The following is a 23,317-nucleotide window of genomic DNA, read 5'->3' as shown; positions in this document are numbered from 1 at the left end:
TTATCGCTTGCACTTGAAGGAATGTACTTTTAGCAATACAAAGGCACGCCAATAATCAGCGGCAGTAAAGCATACAAGCTGATTTTGGTAAAGCGTTATACACACCTTTTATGGCCTCTGCAAAGTATTCTCCCGTTTTGTCGTCAAACTTGTTTCCTGCAATGGTAAGCATAAAACTGTAGTTGTTTTAGTTGGCGGTGATGCTTTTTGAGTCACTTGAGAAAAAGTGACTCTATGTAATCGGTCAGTGTTAGTCTGTCCGGCCGGCCGGCCGGCCGTCCGGCCGGCCGGCCGTCCGGCCGGCCGTCCGTAGACACCACCTTAACGTTGGACTTTTCTCGGAAACTATCAAAGCGATCGGGCTCATATTTTGTTTAGTCGTGACCTCCAATGACCTCTACACTTTAACGATGGTTTCGTTGACCTTTGACCTTTTTCAAGGTCACAGGTCAGCGTCAAAGGAAAAATTAGACATTTTATATCTTTGACAAAGTTCATCGGATGTGATTGAAACTTTGTAGGATTATTCTTTACATCAAAGTATTTACATCTGTAGCCTTTTACGAACGTTATCAGAAAAACAAGGGAGATAACTAGCCTTTTCTGTTCGGCAACACACAACTTAACGTTGGGCTTTTCTCGGAAACTATAAAAGTGACCGGGCTCAAATTTTATGTGAACGTGACTCCCAGTGACCTCTACACTTTGACGTCTGCTTTGGTGACCTTTGACCTTTTTCAAGGTCACAGGTATGTCTTGAATTCTTCAGGTATGCATTGTGTTGTGAATAGCAATTTCTTCCTGTCCATCTGATGCCTCATATAATATTCAGAACTGCGAAAGTGACTCGATCGAGCGTTTGCTCTTCTTGTTAATATTAATATTATATACAAGAAGAGCAAACGCTCGATCGAGTCACTTTCGCAGTTCTGAATATTATATGAGGCATCAGATGGACAGGAAGAAATTGCTATTCACAACACAATGAGTCACGTTCACATAAAATTTGAGCCCGGTCACTTTTATAGTTTCCGAGAAAAGCCCAACGTTAAGTTGTGTGTTGCCGAACAGAAAAGGCTAGTTATCTCCCTTGTTTTTCTGATAACGTTCGTAAAAGGCTACAGATGTAAATACTTTGATGTAAAGAATAATCCTACAAAGTTTCAATCACATCCGATGAACTTTGTCAAAGATATAAAATGTCTAATTTTTCCTTTGACGCTGACCTGTGACCTTGAAAAAGGTCAAAGGTCAACGAAACCATCGTTAAAGTGTAGAGGTCATTGGAGGTCACGACTAAACAAAATATGAGCCCGATCGCTTTGATAGTTTCCGAGAAAAGTCCAACGTTAAGGTGGTGTCTACGGACGGCCGGCCGGCCGGACGGCCGGCCGGACGGCCGGCCGGACAGACTAACACTGACCGATTACATAGAGTTACTTTTTCTCAAGTGACTCAATAATCACATTCTTAATTTGAAATGGACTTTGACAAAGCATGTTTCATACCAGCTTGCCAGAAACTTCACAGCAAAAAGAAAACTTTATTCTTATGTAACTTCTGTCTGTATATTGTTTTCCTATCTTGTATCAGAGTCAATCAGCTTGCCAGCTGCACATTTAGATCGTGTTGAACCAGGCACTTTACCTGGGGTTCTCAGTAAACCAGGCAAAATCCGAGCTGTCCCCACCCCAGAGTTTTTCTACCTGGGCATGCAATTCGACACTGTCTCTTGGAAGGTTCGTCCTTCACAGGAGAGAATAGAGAGGCTTTAGGCTGGCACGACAGCAGACTTCTGCGAGGTCCTTAGCCTCGATCCTCGGTCAGATGGAATCGATGGCCATGCTGGTCCCTCTAGTTTTTTTCTGTAAAGAGACCATTTCAGTCTTTCCTCAAGTCTCTTTGGGACTCGGCCTCACAGGTCTGGGACAAGAGGGTCCTCCTCCAGGGTTGGTTCTGTCACACGAGTCGGTGGCTGGAATCCAATTGGATCGCTCAGGGCGTTTCCCTAGCTTTGCCCCCTCCGGACTTAGACCGCTTCATGGATGCGTCTCTGTCCGGATGGGGAGCCCACATCGCCAATCACAGTCTCGGGGCTGTGGACGTAGACACAACTCATTTGGCATTTCAATCGCCTGGAGTTAGGAGCAGTAGCTCTCAGTCTACTAGCTTTTCTCTCTGGCTATATGCAGGCATGTCCGGTTGCATACGGACAATACTACTATACTGTTGCTGTCTAGTGTAGACGAGCAGGGAGGAGCAAGATCTCGCTCCCTGTCAGACAGAGCTTACGAGATTCTGATTTGGTGCCTCTCACACCAAGTGAACATCTCAGTAAATATCTCCCCGGCAGGCTCAATACTCTGGCCGACTCGCTCAGCAGGGCCTCTCAGGGCTTGCACACGGAATGGACCTTCTGTATACAGGGCTGGAGGTTGTGCTGAAAGCGTTACAGAACGTGGGTGCTTCTGTTCTGACGCTGGACTGGGTGCAGGAAACACATAGGTCCTCCATTTTCTCAGTGTATGCCTCTCATTGGCCTTCTTGACCAAGTGGTGTATAGAGCAGGGGTTCAACTCCTTAGCGCTCCGCTCAATCCAGGTGGCTAATCACATCTTTTTCTTATCGGCTCTGGGCAGCTCGGCCTCTTCTCTAAGGTTCCGGCGTTTCGGCTATCTCAGCTACTTTGAAACAAATAGGCCTCTCTATCGATGTTCATGGCGCTTTTGCGGGCATGATCAAAGGACCTTGTTGAAAGAGGTTAAGAGGCGTACCCCTGTCCCTTCTTGGGATTTGTTTCTGGTTTTGGAATTTTTGCGTTCTTTGGCATTTTGAGCCCTTACACTCGGCTAGTTTGCTAGACTTAACGCATAAGACTTTGTTCCTCTCACTCTGGGCCTCAGCCCTCAAGGGCAGCGATACCCATGCGCTATTGGGGTTACCGGAGGATGTAGCCTTTGAACGTAATGATTCCGTTTCACTGCATTTTCGGCCTGGTTTCCTTGCTAAGATTCAGAAACCTGGTCAATCTCCTCCGGGATTTAATTCCCTCCTCTCGGGAGGATTCTCGCTCCGGGCGATTTAGATTTATCTAACTGTCTGGTTAGAGCTTTAAAATCCTACCTAGCTTGCGCTAAGTCAATTGAAGCTAAGAGCCAAAAGCTCCTGTTCTTATCTCTTTACACTATACGTGAAAGAGACATCTCTAAATTGACTCTCACAAGAAGCGTTGCAACTTTCATAGGACAGGCCTATCAGTGGTGGCTTATTGAAAAAGAGGGGGGTGGGGGGTGGGGGGTTCAGTCCTCCCTCTGTCCTTTACATGGGTTCAGGAGTCCAGAGCCTGGGGTTCTTCTCTCGCTGTGTGGCGTTCTGGTCGCCTAGGCGAAGTTTTGCCAACAGCTCATTGGAGGTCTGATGACGTGTTCATTAATTTGTACCTCCTGGACATCTCCTGCTCTTGACTTGACGGGGCTGTTTCCTTGCCCTCGTTAGTTTCTGCAGGACAGGTTCTCTCAGGGACATCAATAAGTTCCCTCCGCCTTTAGGAGAAATCTGCATTTATGATAATTGCGCTAAGAATATTTTATTTAATCGAAAATGTCAATAGTAAATTTTCATTTCATTGATATACTTACCAAATTCTCATAGTTAATACCCTCCCAACCATCCCCGCTACTTAATTTCCTAAGGGTTTTTGAGAAGTCTCGAATGATGTCACTCGCCCATTGAACCGGGTAGCTCAGTTGGTAGAGCACTGGACTTGTGATCGAAAGGTCGCAGCTTCGAATTCGGGCCGGGACGGACACGGGTCAACTTTATGTGCAGACCCAGAGACGGAAGCCATGTCCCACCCCCGTGTCATCACAATGGCACGTAAAAGACCTTGGTCATTCTGCCATAAGTGCAGGTGGCTGAATACACCTAAACACGCAGACACCTGGGTAGCGCGACTCCGTTGCTGCTAGCTTTCCACTGGGAGGAAGCGACCCGAATTTCCCAGCGATGGGACAATAAAGTAATGAAAATGAAAATGAAATGAAATGAAAATGAACCTCTGCCTGCACCCTACATAAAAAACAAACACTTATTAAACCAATGCCCAAAGCATGTTGATCAGCTTTATTTTCTTTGGCAATTCAATTTGTCGAAAGGACCATTCACGTTGCGGATTTTGATAAAAGTTAAATGTTGAAGCAGTTCCAAGTGTCACCACCCCCCCCCCCCCCCCCCGCTCTTCCCGCCCCCCATCCCCTTCCACCGTGAAAAAGTTTGGCAATAGTGCTGAATGACGGCACGGTTTCGACAATGTGAAATACTGTCACCGTTTCGCCCGAACCAAAACAACATCACTGCATCCCTCACTTTGAATAATGACGCGGTAACTCGACTAACAATGCAGGGTGTTGAACGATACCACCCGAAGACATCTTCAACTGGTGAGTTTTTGACTAATAATGCGAGGTGTTGAACAATACCTCCCGAAGACATCTTCAACTGGTGAGTCTTTGACTAATAATTCGAGGTGTTCTTTCTTTAGTTGGTGTTTAATGTCGTTTTCATTCATTAATTTTTAAGCCACCAAGCTGAAATGCAATACCAAAGTCCGGCCTTCGTCGAAGATTGCTGGGCCATAATTTCAATCAATTTGATTGAAAAATGAGGGTGTGACAGTGCCGCCTCAACTTTTACAAAAAGCCGGATATGACGTCATCAAAGGTATTTATCGAAAAAAAGAAAAAAACATCCGGGAATATCATTCCCAGGAACTCTCATGTCAAATTTCATAAAGATCGGTCCAGTAGTTTGGTCTGAATCGCTCTACACACACACACACACAGACAGACACACACACACACACACACACACACACACACACACACACACACATACACCAGAACCCTCGTCTCGATTCCCCCCTCTACGTTAAAACATTTAGTCAAAACTTGACTAAATGTGAAAAGAGAAACAGAATCCGTTAGTCGCCTCTTACGACATGCTGGGGAGCATCGGGTAAATTCTTCCCCCTAACCCGCGGGGGGTATGCGAGGTGTTGAACAATACCACCCGAAAACATCTTCAACTGGTGAGTCTTTGACTAATAATGCGAGGTGTTGAACAATAGCACCCGAAGACATCTTCAACTGGTGAGTCTTTGACTTACCCGCAGCTCTGATTTCTTGGAGAGAGTCGTTGTCTTTGATTGCTGTTGCAAGCACCTTGGCTCCCTCTCTGCCCAGATTGTTGTCAGAAATGTCCTGCCGGGAGTAAATTAAACATGTGCTCCTTGTTTAAAATAAACAAGTCGCGTAAGGCGAAAATACAACATTTAGTCAAGTAGCTGTCGAACTCACAGAATGAAACTGAACGCAATGCAATGTTTCAGCAAGACCGTAGCATCGTCAGTCCACCGCTCATGGCGAAGGCAGTGAAATTGACAAGAAGAGCGGGGTAGTAGTTGCGCTGAGAAGGATAGCACGCTTTTCTGTACCTCTCTTCGTTTTAACTTTCTGAGCGTGTTTTGAATCCAAACTTATCATATCTATATGTTTTTGGAATCAGGAACCGACAAGTAATAAGATGAAAGTGTTTTTAAATTGATTTCGAAAAAAAAAAAATAATAATAATTTTTATATATTTAATTTTCAGAGCTTGTTTTTAATCCAAATATAACATATGTATATGTTTTTGGAATCAGCAAATGATGGAGAATAAGATGAACGTAAATTTGGATCGTTTTAGAAAAAAATAATTGTTTTTACAATTTTCAGATTTTTAATGACCAAAGTCATTAATTAATTTTTAAGCCACCAAGCTGAAATGCAATACCGAAGTCCGGGCTTCGTCGAAGACTACTTGATCAAAATTTCAACCAATTTGGTTGAAAAATGAGAGCGTGACAGTGCCGCCTCAACTTTCACGAAAAGCCGGATATGACGTCATATGACATTTATCAAAAAAAGGAAAAAAACGTTCGGGGATATCATACCCAGGAACTCTCATGTCAAATTTCATAAAGATCGGTCCAGTAGTTTAGTCTGAATCGCTCTACACGCACGCACACACGCACGCACACACGCAGACACACACATACACCACGACCCTCGTTTCGATTCCCCCTCGATGTTAAAACATTTCGTCAAAACTTGACTAAATGTAAAAAGACTATGTGATGTCAAAAATGCAAAAATGCATATCCTATCTTGATGTAAAATTCCACAATTCTACAAAGGGGGGGGGGGGGGGGGGGGGTAATGAACGTGACAGGCCGTGGATGCCGGGCCAGACTTGTAATCATCATCATCAACACTGTCTTTTACAACTTCGTCTCCTGGATGAGTTTTGACAGGCATAACATGCCCTCTAGCGGCCTGCACATGACCTCTTGATGACCGCATATTGCTTCGGGCCAAGTTATACCTGCGCAGAGTCAGCGGCACAGACGACGCACTGCATATTATTGATGCTGCGATAGGGATTAAATCACATATTCTTACTCCAACTCACATAAATAGCATTGACCTCCGTTTGATGCTTAGAAATTGAAGTACTGACCCTGGTAACAGGCGGAGGTAACTCCCAAAACAAAACAAAACCTTGAAGTCAAGGCCCTGGTAGTTACCTCCCCTCACCGGCAGCCCGCACATGCGCGGTACATATCGCCGGTATAGTCATTCCCTACTTCAACACGCTTGTGTTCAGACGTGTTTGTACTTCTAGGCTTTTCAGCCTTTGGCCTCCTGTGAGGAAGGCCATTGACCCTAGGTACATCTTGCTAAGCTGTTGGTGAGATCTTTCTTGTTTACATCGTTTGTTTATTGCAACTGTTCACTGGTGAAAATGTCTCTCTCCGTTTTCACGGAGTTCGTTTTGTTTTCACAAAAAGCTTAAGTCTAGTGACTTATCTGTAACAGTTTCTTCTTGTTTATAGCTTGTGCCGCCATTTGCAATTTGGTAAATTGTGTTGTAAACTTGGTGTTTCCGTCTTCACGGAATCGTGGTTTTCAACATGGCGGACAAGAGCTGTAGCGCTGCCAGGCAGGTGACATTCGTTTTCCTGCTGAGCAGTTCGTCTTTCTTTGTATGCTTAAGCCGAAGTGAATTTCTTAAGAGATCTTCTTTTAGCTAGGCTAAGGAATCACACTCTAATTATCTGAGTGATCGACAAGAAGAAGAAGAAGACACTCTAATTAGGGATTCTCTTGCTTTTTAACTGGTCGGGAAGTTTTTCGACCAGGTTAACATAGAATCGTTACGGGTCGTTCGACCCTTTATTGTGTTATTGTCTCCTGTTCAGAAGGTCAAGAAGTCTTGGCGTCTCTTTCCTTGGTTTCGAGCGTCAGGAACAGATGCAGGAGTTGTTGACCTTTGTAGAGGGGTGGCTTGTTCCGCCTTTGTGGCGTTTCCACCCGGAGTCGGCGACTCTGCCTCGATGTCGACGATTCGGCCGTCAGCTACCGTGTCCTCTGCTGATGTGACTTTCCCTCAACCGTCGGGTTTTACCGACGAGGTACGTGTTTGGGAAGTTCGCTACTTACCGCACCCTCATAAAGTGTAGTTCGCCTCGACGGTTACCCTACCTGTCTCGTTGGGCCTGGCAGTACGACCGGCTCTTCGTGTATAGGATCGTCTGCCTTGGCATCCGCTCACGCGGGTGCATCGGCAAGGGGGTTTCCGGCCACGTCTGGTTCGCCTTCGGGCGTTCTGGTTAATAGTGGCACTTTCCGTTCGCTGCCATCAACTTCCGGCAACAACCTTGTGGGGTTTCCGGTTGTTGGTGGCAACGGCAATCCGTTCCTCACTTCCGCTTCCGCTCGTTCGGTTTCGGATGGTGGGCGACTGAACGTGTCGGCTTCCGGGCATAGCACTTTAGTGTTTCCGGTTGTTCACACATCAGGATTGCCGGCTACCTCCGGTTCCGCTTCGCCGGTTTCGGGGTACGGTAGCAACCTTTCCTTACCGGTTCCTCACAGTGCGGCTGCACGAGGTTCCGGTACTGGGGGATCATCATTTCCGGCGCGGTTCAATGATGGTTCCAGGAATGATCAGTCTACGTCGGACAACTTTGTCGTTGACGGTACGGACTTCGATGAAGATCGGGACGACTCTTCAGATGTCGAGTCTACCTTTCGAGTCGAGGAGAGACTTCTTCGGCCATTGGTTTTGGCCGCTGAAGTTACTTCTAGATATTTGCAGAAGGGGTGACAGCTACTTCTCATCTCGCGGCTCCACCACTTTCTGCATTTGGCACAATGAGGTGCCGGCTACCTCCGGTTCCGCTTCGGCTGTTTCGGGTTGCGGTAGCGTTCATTATTTACCGGTTCCGCACAGTCTTCCGACGTTCCAGGTGATCGTAGCACTTTTTCTTTCCTGTCCGCAACTTTCGACGTCAACCCTTCGGGGTTCTAGGTCGTTGGGGGCAGTGATGCCCTGTATCTTACTTCTGGTTACGCTTCGGCTTTCTCGGATGGTGAGGGTCTGTACGTGATAGCATCTATGAATACGGCTTGCGTCGGTCTCCGCGTCTGACTTTCGGTCTTTCAGCGATGAACAGACGTGTTCTGGTTTTTCGGACAAACTCATAGTGACTCTTGATTTGGCGGTGAAATTAACTTCCAGATTTTTCCTGAGGACACTTTGTCTTTGGAGTCTTTTGGCAGGTTGGCTTCCCGGTTTCCGGTTATGCCGACCAGTCTTTCTTTGATTTCTGTTTTGGCCTTTGATACGCAGTCAATTGCCTACAAGCAGACTGACCTACGGGCACTACGGGTTTCAGCCATTTTGTTCATGTCACACCAGGCTTCGGCCATCGTGATTTCCGCACTTTCGGTTGCTGAATCGCGGCTTCCTCGTACTATCTCCATCTGCTTATGCATGGACTGGAGAGGATAACTTGTGGTCAGTTGGACTTTTCGATTTCCGTTTCGCCGATCACACCGACCATCTCTTTTATCAGGAAACAATTTTGTCGTTTCCTGCTGCTACTCAGGATTACTACGAATCTGATCAGCATTCTACTTAGGTTAGAAAGCAGATGACAGACTCTCAATTCAAGTAGCGAGAAGGTCATTCACGACAGCTGTCGGCTTTTGGGTTCACACATTTTTGTCCTCTTAAGGAGTTCGTTCGGACTTTCTTTTAACTTCTTCTGTCTTGGCAAGAAGTATTTAAAGTCAGTTTGAGGGCAACAGGGCTGCCGGTTTACGGCACTCTTGTATAATTTTTACTCGGCGGGTAACGACGGTCCAGTTCATAGCCATGGTCATTCATTGGATTTTTCTGTCACAACCCATGAGGATTATGAGTCCTTGTCTTTGTTGGACTTGGACTCTTAACGCAGAAAGCAGTACTGCGTCATACGCTCGGTCTTGCTTGGGTAGACACTCAAAGCAGGTCATGTACCAGCAGTAGCCTACTTTTGGCTAACCGATTGTATCAAGCTGGGTTCACCGCCTCGGTTCATAGGAGGGTGAGTGTCCCTTATAGTTTAAGAAACTTCAGGAACACTTATGCTCTATCATGAGCTTTTTTCCCACCGATGAGGACTTTGATATATTTTACTCAGGTATCACTCGTTTATCGGGAGGCGATCGGTCACACCTTTCTAGAGCTGACATCTATCTCCTAGGCCTTGCGGGCTTCACGCCTTCCCGAGGTTTCACATACTTTGGCATTATGTTTTAACGGTCACCTACAGAGTTCGTCCTAATCAGTTCTGAGTGGACAGCCTTAGGCACTGATCGTTCCATGTTCGGCACTACAGCAAGCGCCCACTATGACGCTTGCTTCCATCCTTGATCGATTAAATTTCATAGCTACTTGCTAGTGAAAATTAAGTTAAGACTTTTGCCGCTTTCGCTTAAGCCGCATTGGTTTGTTGACGAGCAATCTCGGTTCATCTTTTGATGAGAGGTTGCATACTCGTCGAAACTGCAAATTGTTTCCTTTGTTTTCGGCTTTAAGACGTTTCTTTCGACTCTTCTTTGTAAGGAGTCTAGAAATGCCAGATGTTTTTTCGACATTTCGTCATGCCTCTATCCATTGAACAAGGGACAAGGTTCTTGCCTCTGGTTCTTTACGAACAATTAGCGTCTACCTCATGGGACTATGGTGCTGTGGTTAACTCAAGCCATAATCTTTTAGTGCTTCACTCCTCGGAGGGTGTTACACTTTTGGTCATTTGGAACTCTTTTGTTCAATTTAAGTGGGAGACGCACAGGTTCGTTTTTTCATTACTCGTTCGCCTCGGAAGACATGTCTTGTTGTCTTCTGAACTTTCACAGCTCTCTTTTGAGTTAGGACTGTCTTCCTGGTCTAGCTGATTGCAAGAGATTGTTCACTCTTTTCGTCAGCCACGATCAAGACAGGTCAGTGAGGTTGGCGCTCTTTCCGGTTATCCGGAAGACGTAACTCACGAATCTGAAGGTTTTTCACTCAGGTCTCAACAGACTTTATGTGAAAAGGGTTATTTATCTAAGTAGACCTTATCTGGTGTTTTTTTTACCATCATTAGCAATCCATGAGTGGTTACAACCAAAAAAGGGGGGGGGGGCATTCAGCCCTTCCTCCAGCACCTGCAATAGTGCACGATTCTAGAATTTGGGCATCGGCTTGAGCATTCTCCAGTTCAGGAGGATGCTAGGATGTTCTGCGAACTTTTGTTTGTTAATGGCAGACGATGTTTCATCGGTTTTGAGAAACGTCGTCAGAACTAGACAAGACATTCCCCTTTCTACGCCCGGCGTGGAAAGGGCCCTGTCCTCAATTCATTTGTCATTAGAACATCAGTCCCAGCTTGGGATTTCTTCTTCTTTTCAGAGTTCTTTTGATTAAGAGCCATGGAATTATTGAGAGATGCAAGCCTTCCTTTTTATATTTAGTCAAGTTTTGACTAAATATTTTAACATCGAGGGGGAATCGAAACGAGGGTCGTGGTGTATGTGCGTGTGTCTGTGTGTGTGTCTGTGTGTGTGTGTGTGTAGAGCGATTCAGACTAAACTACTGGACCGATCTTTATGAAATTTGACATGAGAGTTCCTGGGTATGAAATCCCCGAACGATTTTTTCATTTTTTTGATAAATGTCTTTGATGACGTCATATCCGGCTTTTCGTGAAAGTTGAGGCGGCACTGTCACGCCCTCATTTTTCAACCAAATTGGTTGAAATTTTGGTCAAGTAATCTTCGACGAAGCCCGGGGTTCGGTATTGCATTTCAGCTTGGTGGCTTAAAAATTAATTAATGACTTTGGTCATTAAAAATCTGAAAATTGTAAAAAAAAATAAAAATGTATAAAACGATCCAAATTTACGTTTATCTTATTTTCCATCATTTGCTGATTCCAAAAACATATAAATATGTTATATTCGAATTAAAAACAAGCTCTGAAAATTAAATATATAAAAATTATTATCAAAATTAAATTGTCCAAATCAATTTAAAAACACTTTCATCTTATTCCTTGTCGGTTCCTGATTCCAAAAACATATAGATATGATATGTTTGGATTAAAAACACGCTCAGAAAGTTAAAACAAAGAGAGGTACAGAAAAGCGTGCTATCCTTCTTAGCGCAACTACTACCCCGCTCTTCTTGTCAATTTCACTGCCTTTGCCATGAGCGGTGGCCTGACGATGCTACGAGTAAAATGGCATTGCGTTTCATTCTGTGAGTTCGACAGCTACTTGACTAAATATTGTATTTTCGCCTTACGCGACTTGTTACATTTTTTTTTTATAAAGAAGGCTCTCATACTTTGTTTTTTGTTGGTGCTCACTTCCCCTTGAAGGGGCAGCGAATTACATGCTTTTTCGGGTCTCGCGCAAGATATTGAGTATTTTGAACATACTCGTCTTGCATGGCTCCTTTTGGAGTGCCAGACCAGAATCTTAGGTTCTTTCGTTTTAAACGGATAGAAGCAATATATTGCAAAACAGCGCTGACTAGATGGGCTTCCACACTCATTGAACAAGCTTATGAGTGTGGCAGTCAAATGGGGGGGGGGGGGGGTGGGTGGGGGGAGCGTTCAGTCCTTCCTCTGCGTTCTCCTAGAACTCATGGGGCCAGAGCTTGGGCCGCTTATTTGGCGGTTCTGCGACCAGGCAAAATCTCGAACGGCCTCAGAGCGGTGTTTTGGACGTTTTTAAGACGTCTTTCTTAAACTACTTTCTGCGGGTTTCTCTAGTACCCGCCGGGATGGTAGTAGTTGCTTACCAGTCATGGTTGAAGCAGGCCGGATTCTTACCAGAAATAAGTGAGTTTCCCGCCACCTTTTGTAGCAATCTGCTATTTATGTGAGTTGGAGTAAGAATATGTGATTTAATCGAAAATTTCAACAATAAATTTTCATTTAATTAATATACTTACCCAACTCACATAGTAAATTCCCTCCCAACCTACCCCGCGATCGTTATTAATGGTTGAAGGTGGTGTTTCATTGGGAATGACTATACCAGCGATATGTACCGCGCATGTGCGGGCTGCCGGTGAGGGGAGGTAACTACCAGGGCCTTGACTTCAAGGTTTTGTTTTGTTTTGGGATTTACCTCCCCCTGTTACCAGGGTCAGTACTTCAATGTCTAAGCATCAAACGGAGGTTAAGTAGAGGTTACACGCCGAGTCTCAGTGATTATTAAAAATAATGGTCGAAGTTAGCGGATCATGAAAAATGCGAGCTTTAGCGAGCTTTTTCATGACCGCGAACTGAGACCATTATTTTTTATAATCACTGAGACGAGGTGTGTAACCTCTTTATTCCTCCTTTCTTCAGTTATTCAAATAAAAGAGGAGTTTTTTTGCGAAAGTTTGATCGAATCCTATTCTCTCAACCAGTCAACCTGCGCAGGCGATCGATTAATGCGCGGTTGTATAGTTCCGTGCAAATCATTCCATTCTGTTAACACTTCTTGTCAGTTTTCCTATTTTGGGCTAAAATCAAGTACACAGATATGCTGTTATTCTGCTGTGGCGGCAAAGGCAGATATTGTGTGTTCTGTATATGTTTTGGTATCGCTTAGGATAATGTTTTTTCGTCAAATGGGACTAGCAGACGAACTTTTGCACCCGTGTTCCAACGTTAAAAACTGTATGAAGTTCAGTTTTCTGAGGAAAATAGTGTATGAAACCCCTTTATGTTGTTTAAATTGATGAGATGTGTGCATTTGGTTGCGTGTGATCTGTTTATTAAATGAAATATTGTTGAAAACTGACCGTCGGATTGCAGTCTGTTGTCGAAGGAACTGAGTGAAAAGAAGGGGAACTACTCTTGTCGCTAGACAAAGTATGAGTTACTTGCCTTGGGAAATTGCTTGTGATGAACGGTTTGAGCACGGCAGATCTAGATTCAGAAAACAACCGAACTCATGGATTTTATATGGAGATTCATGTGTTCAGGCCTTTAGTTGTTAATTTAAATGCGGTATGTTTGTATTGTTTGCTCCAGAGATGTATACTTCGTACATTAGAGCGTTCGGAACTTTTCAGTCGCAAAAAGTAGTACCGAAACAGAACAACCTCTCAACCCATTGCACTATCGAGGATTCAGGCTGTTGCTGGGTCGTTATTTGTTTGGTTGCTGGGTCATTATCGAAAAATAACTACCCCTACAAGTTTACAGAGGTAAAGAAGCAGAGGGGGGAATAATGCTATTTATGTGAGTTGGGTAAGTTTATTAATTAAATGAAAATTTATTGTTGAAATTTTCGATTATGACGAGTACTTGGCCCGTTTTCCTTTCACGCAACGTGTAGCGGGCTGGGATAAGCTGCAGTGCGTTGTCTGTCCTGCTGAAGTTACATAGGTGAGCGCCAGTCCTTACCAACACTTTGATGATCTCATTTCCGTGGATGAGTTTTGCCATGCAGTTCATGCCCTGTGCTCCCAGCATGTTGCCGGGTATGTGTAGCTCCGTCACCGTCAAGCCTGTCTGTCAACACACCCATCACGGCCATCACGATGTCAGTTAAATGAGTAAAACATGCTTTTGATCTCGATCGTCGTCGTCGTCGTCATCATCATCATCATCATCATCATCATCATCATCATCATCATCATCATCATCATCATCATCATCATCATCATCATCATCACCACCACCACCACCACCATCACCATCGTCACCGTCGTCGTCGTCGTCAGCAGCAGCAGCTGCAGCAGAATCGGCATGCGAAGCAGCAGCAGCAGAACCAGAACTAAACCCATCAATATTATCACAATGTTGTTTTTAATTAGTTAACCATAACTATGTCGGTGTTGTCTGTAACGTCGTGATCAACATCAGATGCAGGGGAAAGTGGGGGCTGTGAAGGAAATCGAACGGCTAACAACTGAGTCAGGCCGAGTTAGCATTTGCATCCTTCACGATTCACGAAAGCCAACGAGATACACGTGGATTGCACGGAATGAACAGAGCTCATAAACCAGCGAACAGTTAACTTCGTGAATCGTAGCTAGTTTAGCAGCACAATTGACGACTGTTCATCGAGGAGAAAAGTCTCGATGTTAATCGCGCGGAAGGAGAAAATGCCCGAAGAGAAAGCAAGAAAAGGTTCCAGCCCTTACTTGTGTTTTCTGAGACGCGATCGTCAAAGCACTTTAACAGGTAACTTTAATAGGCATTCGAATATCGATATTTGTGTACCGCGTAAGCTGAACCGATTAACATTGCAGAAACTAGTTCGTAGAGGACAGATTGTAAAAACAAGATGTCCGCTCTTCATGTTTGTGCAGTGCGTCCAGTAACCTGTCCATGAGAAGAGGATTGCGGCCAGATGCCGGGAAAGAATAATAATCTGAGAAGCCGCCGAATATCTTATTTCTCTGGACCAGTTTAGCTGAAGTTCGACGGGACTTTCACGAAGCTAGCAGCTAAGTTTCAGAAAAGTCCGTAATGTGACCCTCCACCACGAAATGAGTCGCATGTCACCTTTGCATGATTTTCATATTTTTACATTTTCATAAATTTTTTATGCCCTATCCAGTGGTGAAAACCGTTTTAGAAACGAGCGAAAACTGTTTGAGTTATAAGCCTGTGACTAAGGTGACCCTCACACTGTTACCAGACACTCCCCGGACTTATATCAAGCCTAGCGCAGAACCGCGCGAGGTGACATGCGACTCATTTCGTGGTGGAGGGTCACGTATAGTTGGACCCAGAAAGGTCACGGGACGAAGTGAACTGGTTAGATCGAGATCGCCAGTCGGGGATAATATACACCGTTACTTTTTTCAAGTGAACGGACATAATTATATCGGCAGTTTTTTGTGCGTGATCTAGTTGAGTTAAGCCATGTTCAGGAGAACCTATTTAATTAAAGTATGGTTAGTATTTAGCAACTAGATTAGACGGTTGCCGCAGTCTGGTCAGAATCATAACTGTGAACCGTGACTGTATTTTTTCACTTACACACTAGCCGTGTGTCGGTATTTATATTGTGGATATCGTGTGCCTGTGATTTCACGGACGGTGTGTGTGTTTTTTTCCTGTCTACCTCACGGGTAGCGATTTTGATACACTCCGAGTAATATTGTGTTAGGTTGTGCACGGGATTGTCTCTAAACCTGTGAGTACCCGGTTTTGAATCCATAACCCTGATATCTTTCTTTTCATGATTGTGTGTATAGATGTGGGTATGTGTCATAACTGTATCATTTATTTGAGCCAATACAGTGGAGGGAGCTTATAATGAGAGTTGTTGTTTGTTCCTCAATGATATCATAATAGCGCATATGCATTCATTCACAGAGGCGGGTCAGGAAAGGAAGGGTTTTCATACATCTTGGGATGTCAAAAGAGGTGTGGGGGGGGGGGGGGGTCGACGACACAATCATTATTTACAGGGAGTGAAATGGCTACGGCCCTATCCCCAGACGGGCCCAAAGCTCTCATGACCGGCCACGACACAGATTTCTAATTACTCACAACGAGAGGGATGACCACCTTACTGGTTACTCACAAAAAGGGGGATGACCACAGCAATCATTGCTCACGAGGAAAGATGGCCACATACACTGGTTACTCACAATGGAGAGATGGTCACAACCACTTGTTACTCACAACAAGAGAAATGGCCTGAGCCACTTGTTACTCACCACGAGGGAGATGACCACGGCTCTTGCCCCGAGAGGCCCAAAGCCCTGATGACCGGCGAAAACACAAGACACTTGTTACTCACCACGAGGGAGATGGCCACAGCTCTAGACCCGACAGGTCCAAAGCCCTGATGACCGGCCAAAACACGAGACACTTGTTACACACCAGGAGGGAGATGGCCAGAACCACTTGTTACTCACCACGAGGGAGATGGCCACAGCTCTTGCCCCGACAGGTCCAAAGCCCTGGTGACCGGCCAAAACACGAGACATTTGTTACTCACCACAAGGGAGATGGCCACAGCTCTTGCCCGGCCAAAACACAAGACACTTGTTGCTCACCACGAGGGAGATGGCCACAGCCCTAGCCCCGACAGGGGACGTTAAGCAACAAATAAACAAACAAACAAAAAAGCCCCGACAGGTCAAAAGCCCTGATGACCGGCCAAAACACAAGACACTTCTTACTCACCACGAGGGAGATGGCCACAGCTCTTGCCCACGACAGGTCCAAAGCCCCGATGACCGGCCAAAACCCGAGACACTTGTTACTTACCACGAGGGAGATGGCCACAGCTCTTGCGTCGACAGGTCCAAAGCCCTGATGACCGGCCACAACGCGGCCGGATCGCACGCCACGAAGGAAACGACTGCTGGCAACGATACCAAACATGTCGCAGGCGGCTACGTACAACATGCGGGCTCGCTCCGGGTCGTACGGTCCTGGGAACTCTTCTCTTGACTCTGAAAGACGACAGTGTTCACGAAGCAATTATTATCTGGGCGAAGTCGACTTTGCAAAGTCTAATTCCGGAAACTGGCTGCACGAAGCTTTGGCACTTCATTTTCGGTAAAAGGATTCACGAAATCGTCTTCTGGCTCAATTAGAAACAGCCTTGTAGCTTTATAACAGAACAGTTGATGCGGATATCATCGGTCAATATAGTTTCCAGAGATGATGTCACGATTTCAGTGACACGAGTGGGAAAGAAACTCTTTGTTGGGCGCTTTTCCCAAATTGCAATGTAATGCGCCTGTGCTGCCATACCGCATTGCGGAAAACTATTGGCTGAGAGCACGAATTTCACGTGGAAACCGTGCGGGTATCGGGTGATTTCGCTCACCGTTTAGAACACGTGTTCCAAGCATGCTATAGGTGTGTTTGGTAGGCGACCAGTGATTGGTCAGGAAGATCGCTTGGTTTGGGGAAGCGATTGCTGATTGGTCAGGGAGACCACATGGTTTTTCTTTTCCCCGGCTTTCTGTCTTTTCGCTACAAGCTTTACAGACGACAAGGTCTGAGTTTCCGTGACTAAGATTTGGAGGATTCCAACGCGTTGCAAGACTGGTTTAGGTCGACCAACGGGCTTCTGGCGTCAGTGCAGAACGCAGAAGGCTTTGTACGTGAGGGATTTGGCTACATACTTTCGCTGACGAGCGGGAGCCAAATATTCAAGCGGTTTGCTTGGGAGAGCTACGTTTTACGAGCTGTTGAGGTAATTAGCCGTTACTTTACGCTGGTGACCGGTCAATGTCTGTGAAATGTAAACTCTGTGTTTTGTTTCTCCATGGTAGCGTATAACTTGCTCATTATAACGCTAAATTGTCATCTGTATATGGTTTTTGCAGATATGGAGAGGCGGAAAAAATTTCTTGAGTTGTTATTAAAAGTCTATCCTTGCAGGTACCACGTGCTCGCTGAAGGGGGAAGTTAGATATGTTTAAAGGTGGTAAAAGGGGGATTGTTGGCATGGTCACTGCACCAATTGCTCTTGTTTCAGCTTGTTGCTGGTTGTTGCTGGAGGTGTTGCTGTACGTTTGCTGGACGTTTGCTACCTGGCTGCTACCTGTTTGCTGTTGAAGACGGGCTACACTGTTGCTGTCCTTTGTTCTACGGTTGCTGTTCTACGGCTGTTACTGGTGTTGCTCCAACTTGCACCTGTATACACCACTGCGCCACTGTTCCATCGAATGGACCCTGGCTACACTGAGAGTTGAGTGTACCCATGCGTAGACGCCCCCCCCCCCCCCCCACCTTGTCATCTTTCTAACCCTTTATGACGAACTTTGAGTTGTGACAACGTGGAGTGTTAACGCCTGTACAGGCTAAGACTTTTTACAGAGCAGCTAAGTATGTTCTAACTTTACACGGTTCAGCGTGTTCTTATTATTTCATAAACTCTAACTGGCTTTTGTCAGTTATTATTGCTTTACGACGTGGTCGTAAAAACACATTTGGCTTCACGAGAAGAGGGAGGTGGAGAGTTAGTGTATATAAACAGACGTCTTGAACTTATACTTTTGTTAATTCTAACTTATTTGTGTGACTGCGAGAGTGGATCGTGGTGTGGTTAGTCAGTTAGCAGTAATTGACCGTTTTAGGTCGTTCATTTGGCTTTAAAACGTGACAGATGAGAATAAACGAAGATCAAGAAAGGAAAAAACAGATTTATAATTACGAAAAAAGGGATTACAAGTTTCAAAATCAGAAATGTCAAGATGTTCACTGACTTTCATATTGCTCGTTGCAAATAAGACAGCAATGACTCTTACATGGGTCTGTTATTTTGCTAACAATAAATAAAATGTGCTCACAAGTCAACCAGAATTCTGTTCCAACCTAACAAAACAGAGAGCTATACTTTTTCAAGACATCAGCACACACACACACACACACACACACACACACACATGATCACACACACACACATACACACACACTCATACACACCCCATCCTCCCCCACACACACCCACCCCCCACGCACGCACATACTTACACACTTACACACACACACACGCACACCCCCTCCCCCACACACACCCACACACACCACATACACACACACACACACACACACCCCTACCCACCCCACACACACACACACAATGTCATACACACAGCCTACCCTTCAAGTTCAATTCCACTTCAAACAGAGAACTATCCTCTATGTCGACCACAGACACTTTATGGCCTTTTCTCTGGGCCTCCTCCTCGGCTTTCCGCAGGGCCTCGGCCGCGGCGTCAGCGGCTCTCTTCTCAGCGGAAGTTTTCCGGTTGGGGCTCGGATGCCCTCCGTCTCTCGGGACCCACCTTTTGCCGTCCTCGACGAAGACGTCCTTGTTGATCGCACAATCCCTGTCGCGGTAGTGTTTGGATGGAGCCGCAGGTTCTTTGAACACCTGTGGGATAGGAAGATTTTATTGATTTTTGTATGACTTGTCCTAAATTAGTTTTTGTTTGAAAGTTTAGGTTGGTTAATAGTTATTAGTACACGTATGATCCACATATACACCAGACATCGACATAATTATCTATCACACTTTTCACGGCTGTCTCACTCTCACACACCATGTAGTCCACACCTGGAAGTGTTGTTCGTGCCGCTGATTGTAAACTCAGCGACAAAGTTTGTTTGTTTGTTTGTTTGTTTTTTCTTCAAAATTTGTTACCAAAAAGAATGTACCGCCAATTGTGACGAACAAACAAACAAACAACACCAACAACACCAAACACAAACAAACACAGTTCTTCATTATAACCAATCTCCACAATGTGGCGGTTCAATAGTCTTTACAAAAAATCTGCACTCACACAGTGTCATAATTGAAAAATGTGCTCAAAAACAAACACAGAGGTTGGCGCGCGGAGGTGAAGAAGGTTTAAAGAACAAACAGACAGACAGATAGATTGAAAGCTATACACCACCGTATTTACTGGTGGTGTAAAACATATCTGTGTGTGTATCGTGGTTTTTACATTTAGTCAAGTTTTGACTAAATGTTTTAACGTAGAGGGGGAATAGAGACGAGGGTGTGTGTGTGTGTGTGTGTGTGTAGAGCGATTTAGAGAAAACTACTTGACCGATCTTCATGAAATTTTACATGGGCGTTCCTGGGTATGATATCCCCAGACATATTTTTTCATTTTTTGGATAAATGTCTTTGATGATGTCATATCCGGCTTTTCGTGAAAGTTGAGGCGGCACTGTCACGCTCTCATTTTTAAACCAAATTGGTTGAAAATTTGGTCAAGTAATCTTCGACGACGCCCGGACTTTTGGTATTGCATTTCAGCTTGGAGGCTTACAAACTAATTAATGAGTTTGCTCATTAAAGTTGTCATTAAAATCGATTTTTCGCAAACAGATTTAAAATTAATTGCATCGTATTCTTCATGACATTCTGAATCTAAAAATATTACATATGTCATGTGTACTCTTAAAATGTGATCACAATTAACGAAAATAGATTAAATAGTCTTACGATTAAAATTTAAGAAATCGATCCAAAAATGATTTCATCTAATTCTTTATCGTTTCTTGATTCCAAAAACATATAGATATGATAGGTTGTATTCAAAACAAGCTCAGAAAGTTAACACGAATACAGAAAAGCGCGCTTTCCTGCTTAGCACAATACGCTACCGCGCTATTCTGGCGTGTGCATATCACTGCGTTTTGCACGTGGGAGGTGAGCGATTTCCTTCTCGCGGGGATTGACGAAGCTGTACTGTCTTGGTGAAAAAAATACAGTGCGTTCAGTTTCATTCCGTGAGTTCGACAGCTTGACTAAATGTAGTAATTTCGCCTTACGCGACTTGTTTGTTGTTGAGTGGCCTTGACCTTCGTTAGCGAAACGATCAGGGGAAGGTGGACCACTGGACTCGAAGCAATGTGGGATCAGTCCCGGGACTGGTAACTACACTCTTCATCTTGAATTGTTCTTGTGTGTGTGTGTGTGTGTGTGTGTGTGTGTGTGTGTGTGTGTGTGTGTGTGTGTGTGTGTGTGTGTGTGTGTGTGTGTGTGTGTGTGAGTGAGAGAGAGAGAGAGAGAGAGAGAGAGAAGTAGTATATCATCATCATCACCATCATCATCATTACCATCATCTTCATCATCATCATCATCATCATCATCATATATTTATCTATGCATTCCAACGGCATTATCTTTTCTTTTTCTGTCTTTCTTTATTTATTTATCTATTCATTTATCTATTCATTTTATGTATCTATTCATTTATTCTATTCTATATCATATTTATTCTGTCGCGACCTGCTGACCCAAATTTTGTTCTGGCAGTCTCGTACTGTCTGACAAGAGGTAATACGGAGAATGTGAATCGCCGTCCAGAGAGTTTTCTCCCCTATATCAATGTACGTGTTCAGGCCTTACTTTTTACACCCCCGGTATAGGGGTGTGTATAGGTTTCACTCGATGTGTTTGTGTTCGCAAGTAGATCTCAAGAATGAACGGACCGATCGTCACCAAACTTGGTGAACAGGTTCTATACATTCCTGAGACGGTCCTTACAAAAATTGGGACCAGTCAAACACACGGTTAGGGAGTTATTGGTGGATTACAATTATACAAGGCCTGGTATAGACGGACACCCCCGTTGGTCAAAGGGAAATAACCATTCTCACTGCCACCAACTGAGAAGGTTATTTCCCTTTGACGGGGGTGTAGTTCCTATCGGAGGAATTTCTTGTTGTTTTTTTTTACCTCAGTTGCATGCAAGGCTGCTTCAACCCATCTTTTGTGCCTCTTTCGTCTTTTTTTCATTTTTTTTTTCAATGAAATTTTACTTTTGTTTTCTTTTACATTACAGGTTACATTTCCATTAAATTACTTTTTAATTCAACAACAATCTAACTAAGGACAATGGGGATAAACCTTTTGTAGCGCAAGTTCTTGTTGAAATAAAATGTCCAATGGAATATGCGATTTAGTTTTCTTAGCTTTGCTGATGTACATTTTTGCTATCTAAAAAACAAGGTTAATTAACGCTGATTCCTTTTTTTTTCTTTACATTTTTAAATCAACAGCCTAAATAGCTGGTTGAAAAAAACAAAAAACAAAAAAACCCACTTAAATTTACTTCTTTTGCCCTAATCTTTTCACCTCTATCATGGACAAATACCAATAATGGACAATTGTATTAAAATATTTTACAATTACCATTATTCTCAGACTATATGTGTCGCAAATCTAACTCTGAATTAAACATGCACACAATTTCTATTGGTTTCCCGTATTTGAATTTTCCCACACACATTTTTGCCACAATAATAAGTACATTGATATAATTTACTAAATTGTTTGACATACCAGGTGTTTTCATGTATCCTAACAGTGCTGTTTGAACATCAATTTTTATATTAACATTATACTGCTGAAATACCTTATTGGTAATTCTTTCCCAAATTGGATGTATAGCAGAACATTCATAAAAGAAATGTTCCACAAAATCAATCTTATCTGGACAGAATGAGCATTTGTTATTCATTCTAATTCCCATTTTACAAAGCAAAATATTAGTCGGATATATGTTATGCAGTATCTTCCAGTGCAATTCTCTCAGTCTTGATTCTTTAGATACATTCCTTACGATGAGCCAATGCCATTTAGTTATTTTTATATTAAACTTATGCATCCAGAAATTCAGACAACAAGGGTTGTGTTCAGTTTTACTTATTAAATGTAATCTATAAGAACGTGCTGTAAATAACTCTTTATGGTCGAAAAGCAGAACTTTCTTTATTCATTTATCTATTCATTTTATGTATCTATTCATTTTATGTATCTATTCATTTATTCTATTCTATATCATATTTATTCTGTCGCGACCTGCTGACCCAAATTTTGTTCTGGCAGTCTCGTACTTTCTGACAAGAGGTAATAGGAGAATGTGAATCGCCGTCCAGAGAGTTTTCTCCCTTATATCAATGTACGTGTTCAGGCCTTTCTAGTAACTTCCCTTTTTACGCTACAAAAGCCATTTGTATAGTTAGCATTATCATTACTCGTAGAAGGATAAACTTTTTCCTGTGCTCAAAATCAAACTTCATCTCCACATTGCCTTACATTGTTAGCTTGATTATTTATTTTGATCTGATTTGTTGTTGTTGAAGGGTATGAGCATTATTTTGACCTTGACAATACACTGCGCACACGACGTTTTCTGTGTATATATCTAAATGCATAACCGCACTTAATATTAGCATAACTGGTTGTGTGGTCTCAAGTTTATCTTTTGTATTATATGCCATCATATGTTATATATAAATAAAATCATGTTTAAACCAACATCAAAATCAGTGGAGCAGAGAACTTTCACTATTGTGACACCCCCCCCAACAACCCCCCTCCCCCAACAACCCCCCTCCCCCCTGCCCCACCTCCCACCTCCCACCTTCCTCTTCTTACAAACACCAACAACAACTGAGA

At 43.8% G+C, this 23,317-nt stretch overlaps 1 protein-coding gene across 1 annotated transcript in view; it reads right to left on the bottom strand.

Annotated features, from left to right (window-relative positions):
* LOC138953249 (leucine-rich repeat-containing protein 74A-like) overlaps positions 1–23,317 on the bottom strand; it is a 51,384-nt gene that overhangs the window by 27,032 nt on the left and 1,035 nt on the right. Inside the window, exons 3-7 of the mRNA XM_070325048.1 lie at positions 18,997–19,270; positions 16,645–16,832; positions 13,816–13,923; positions 5,165–5,258; positions 104–156 (exon numbers count right to left, since the gene is read on the bottom strand). Coding sequence (XP_070181149.1) covers positions 104–156; positions 5,165–5,258; positions 13,816–13,923; positions 16,645–16,832; positions 18,997–19,270 — 717 coding nt within the window. The remainder of the gene's footprint in view (positions 1–103; positions 157–5,164; positions 5,259–13,815; positions 13,924–16,644; positions 16,833–18,996; positions 19,271–23,317) is intronic.

This window comes from Littorina saxatilis, linkage group LG17, assembly GCF_037325665.1.
Source record: "Littorina saxatilis isolate snail1 linkage group LG17, US_GU_Lsax_2.0, whole genome shotgun sequence".
Classification (NCBI taxonomy): Eukaryota; Metazoa; Mollusca; class Gastropoda; order Littorinimorpha; family Littorinidae; genus Littorina; species Littorina saxatilis.
Note: the sequence above shows the minus strand (reverse complement) of the source record. Positions and strands in the feature narration are given on the sequence as shown.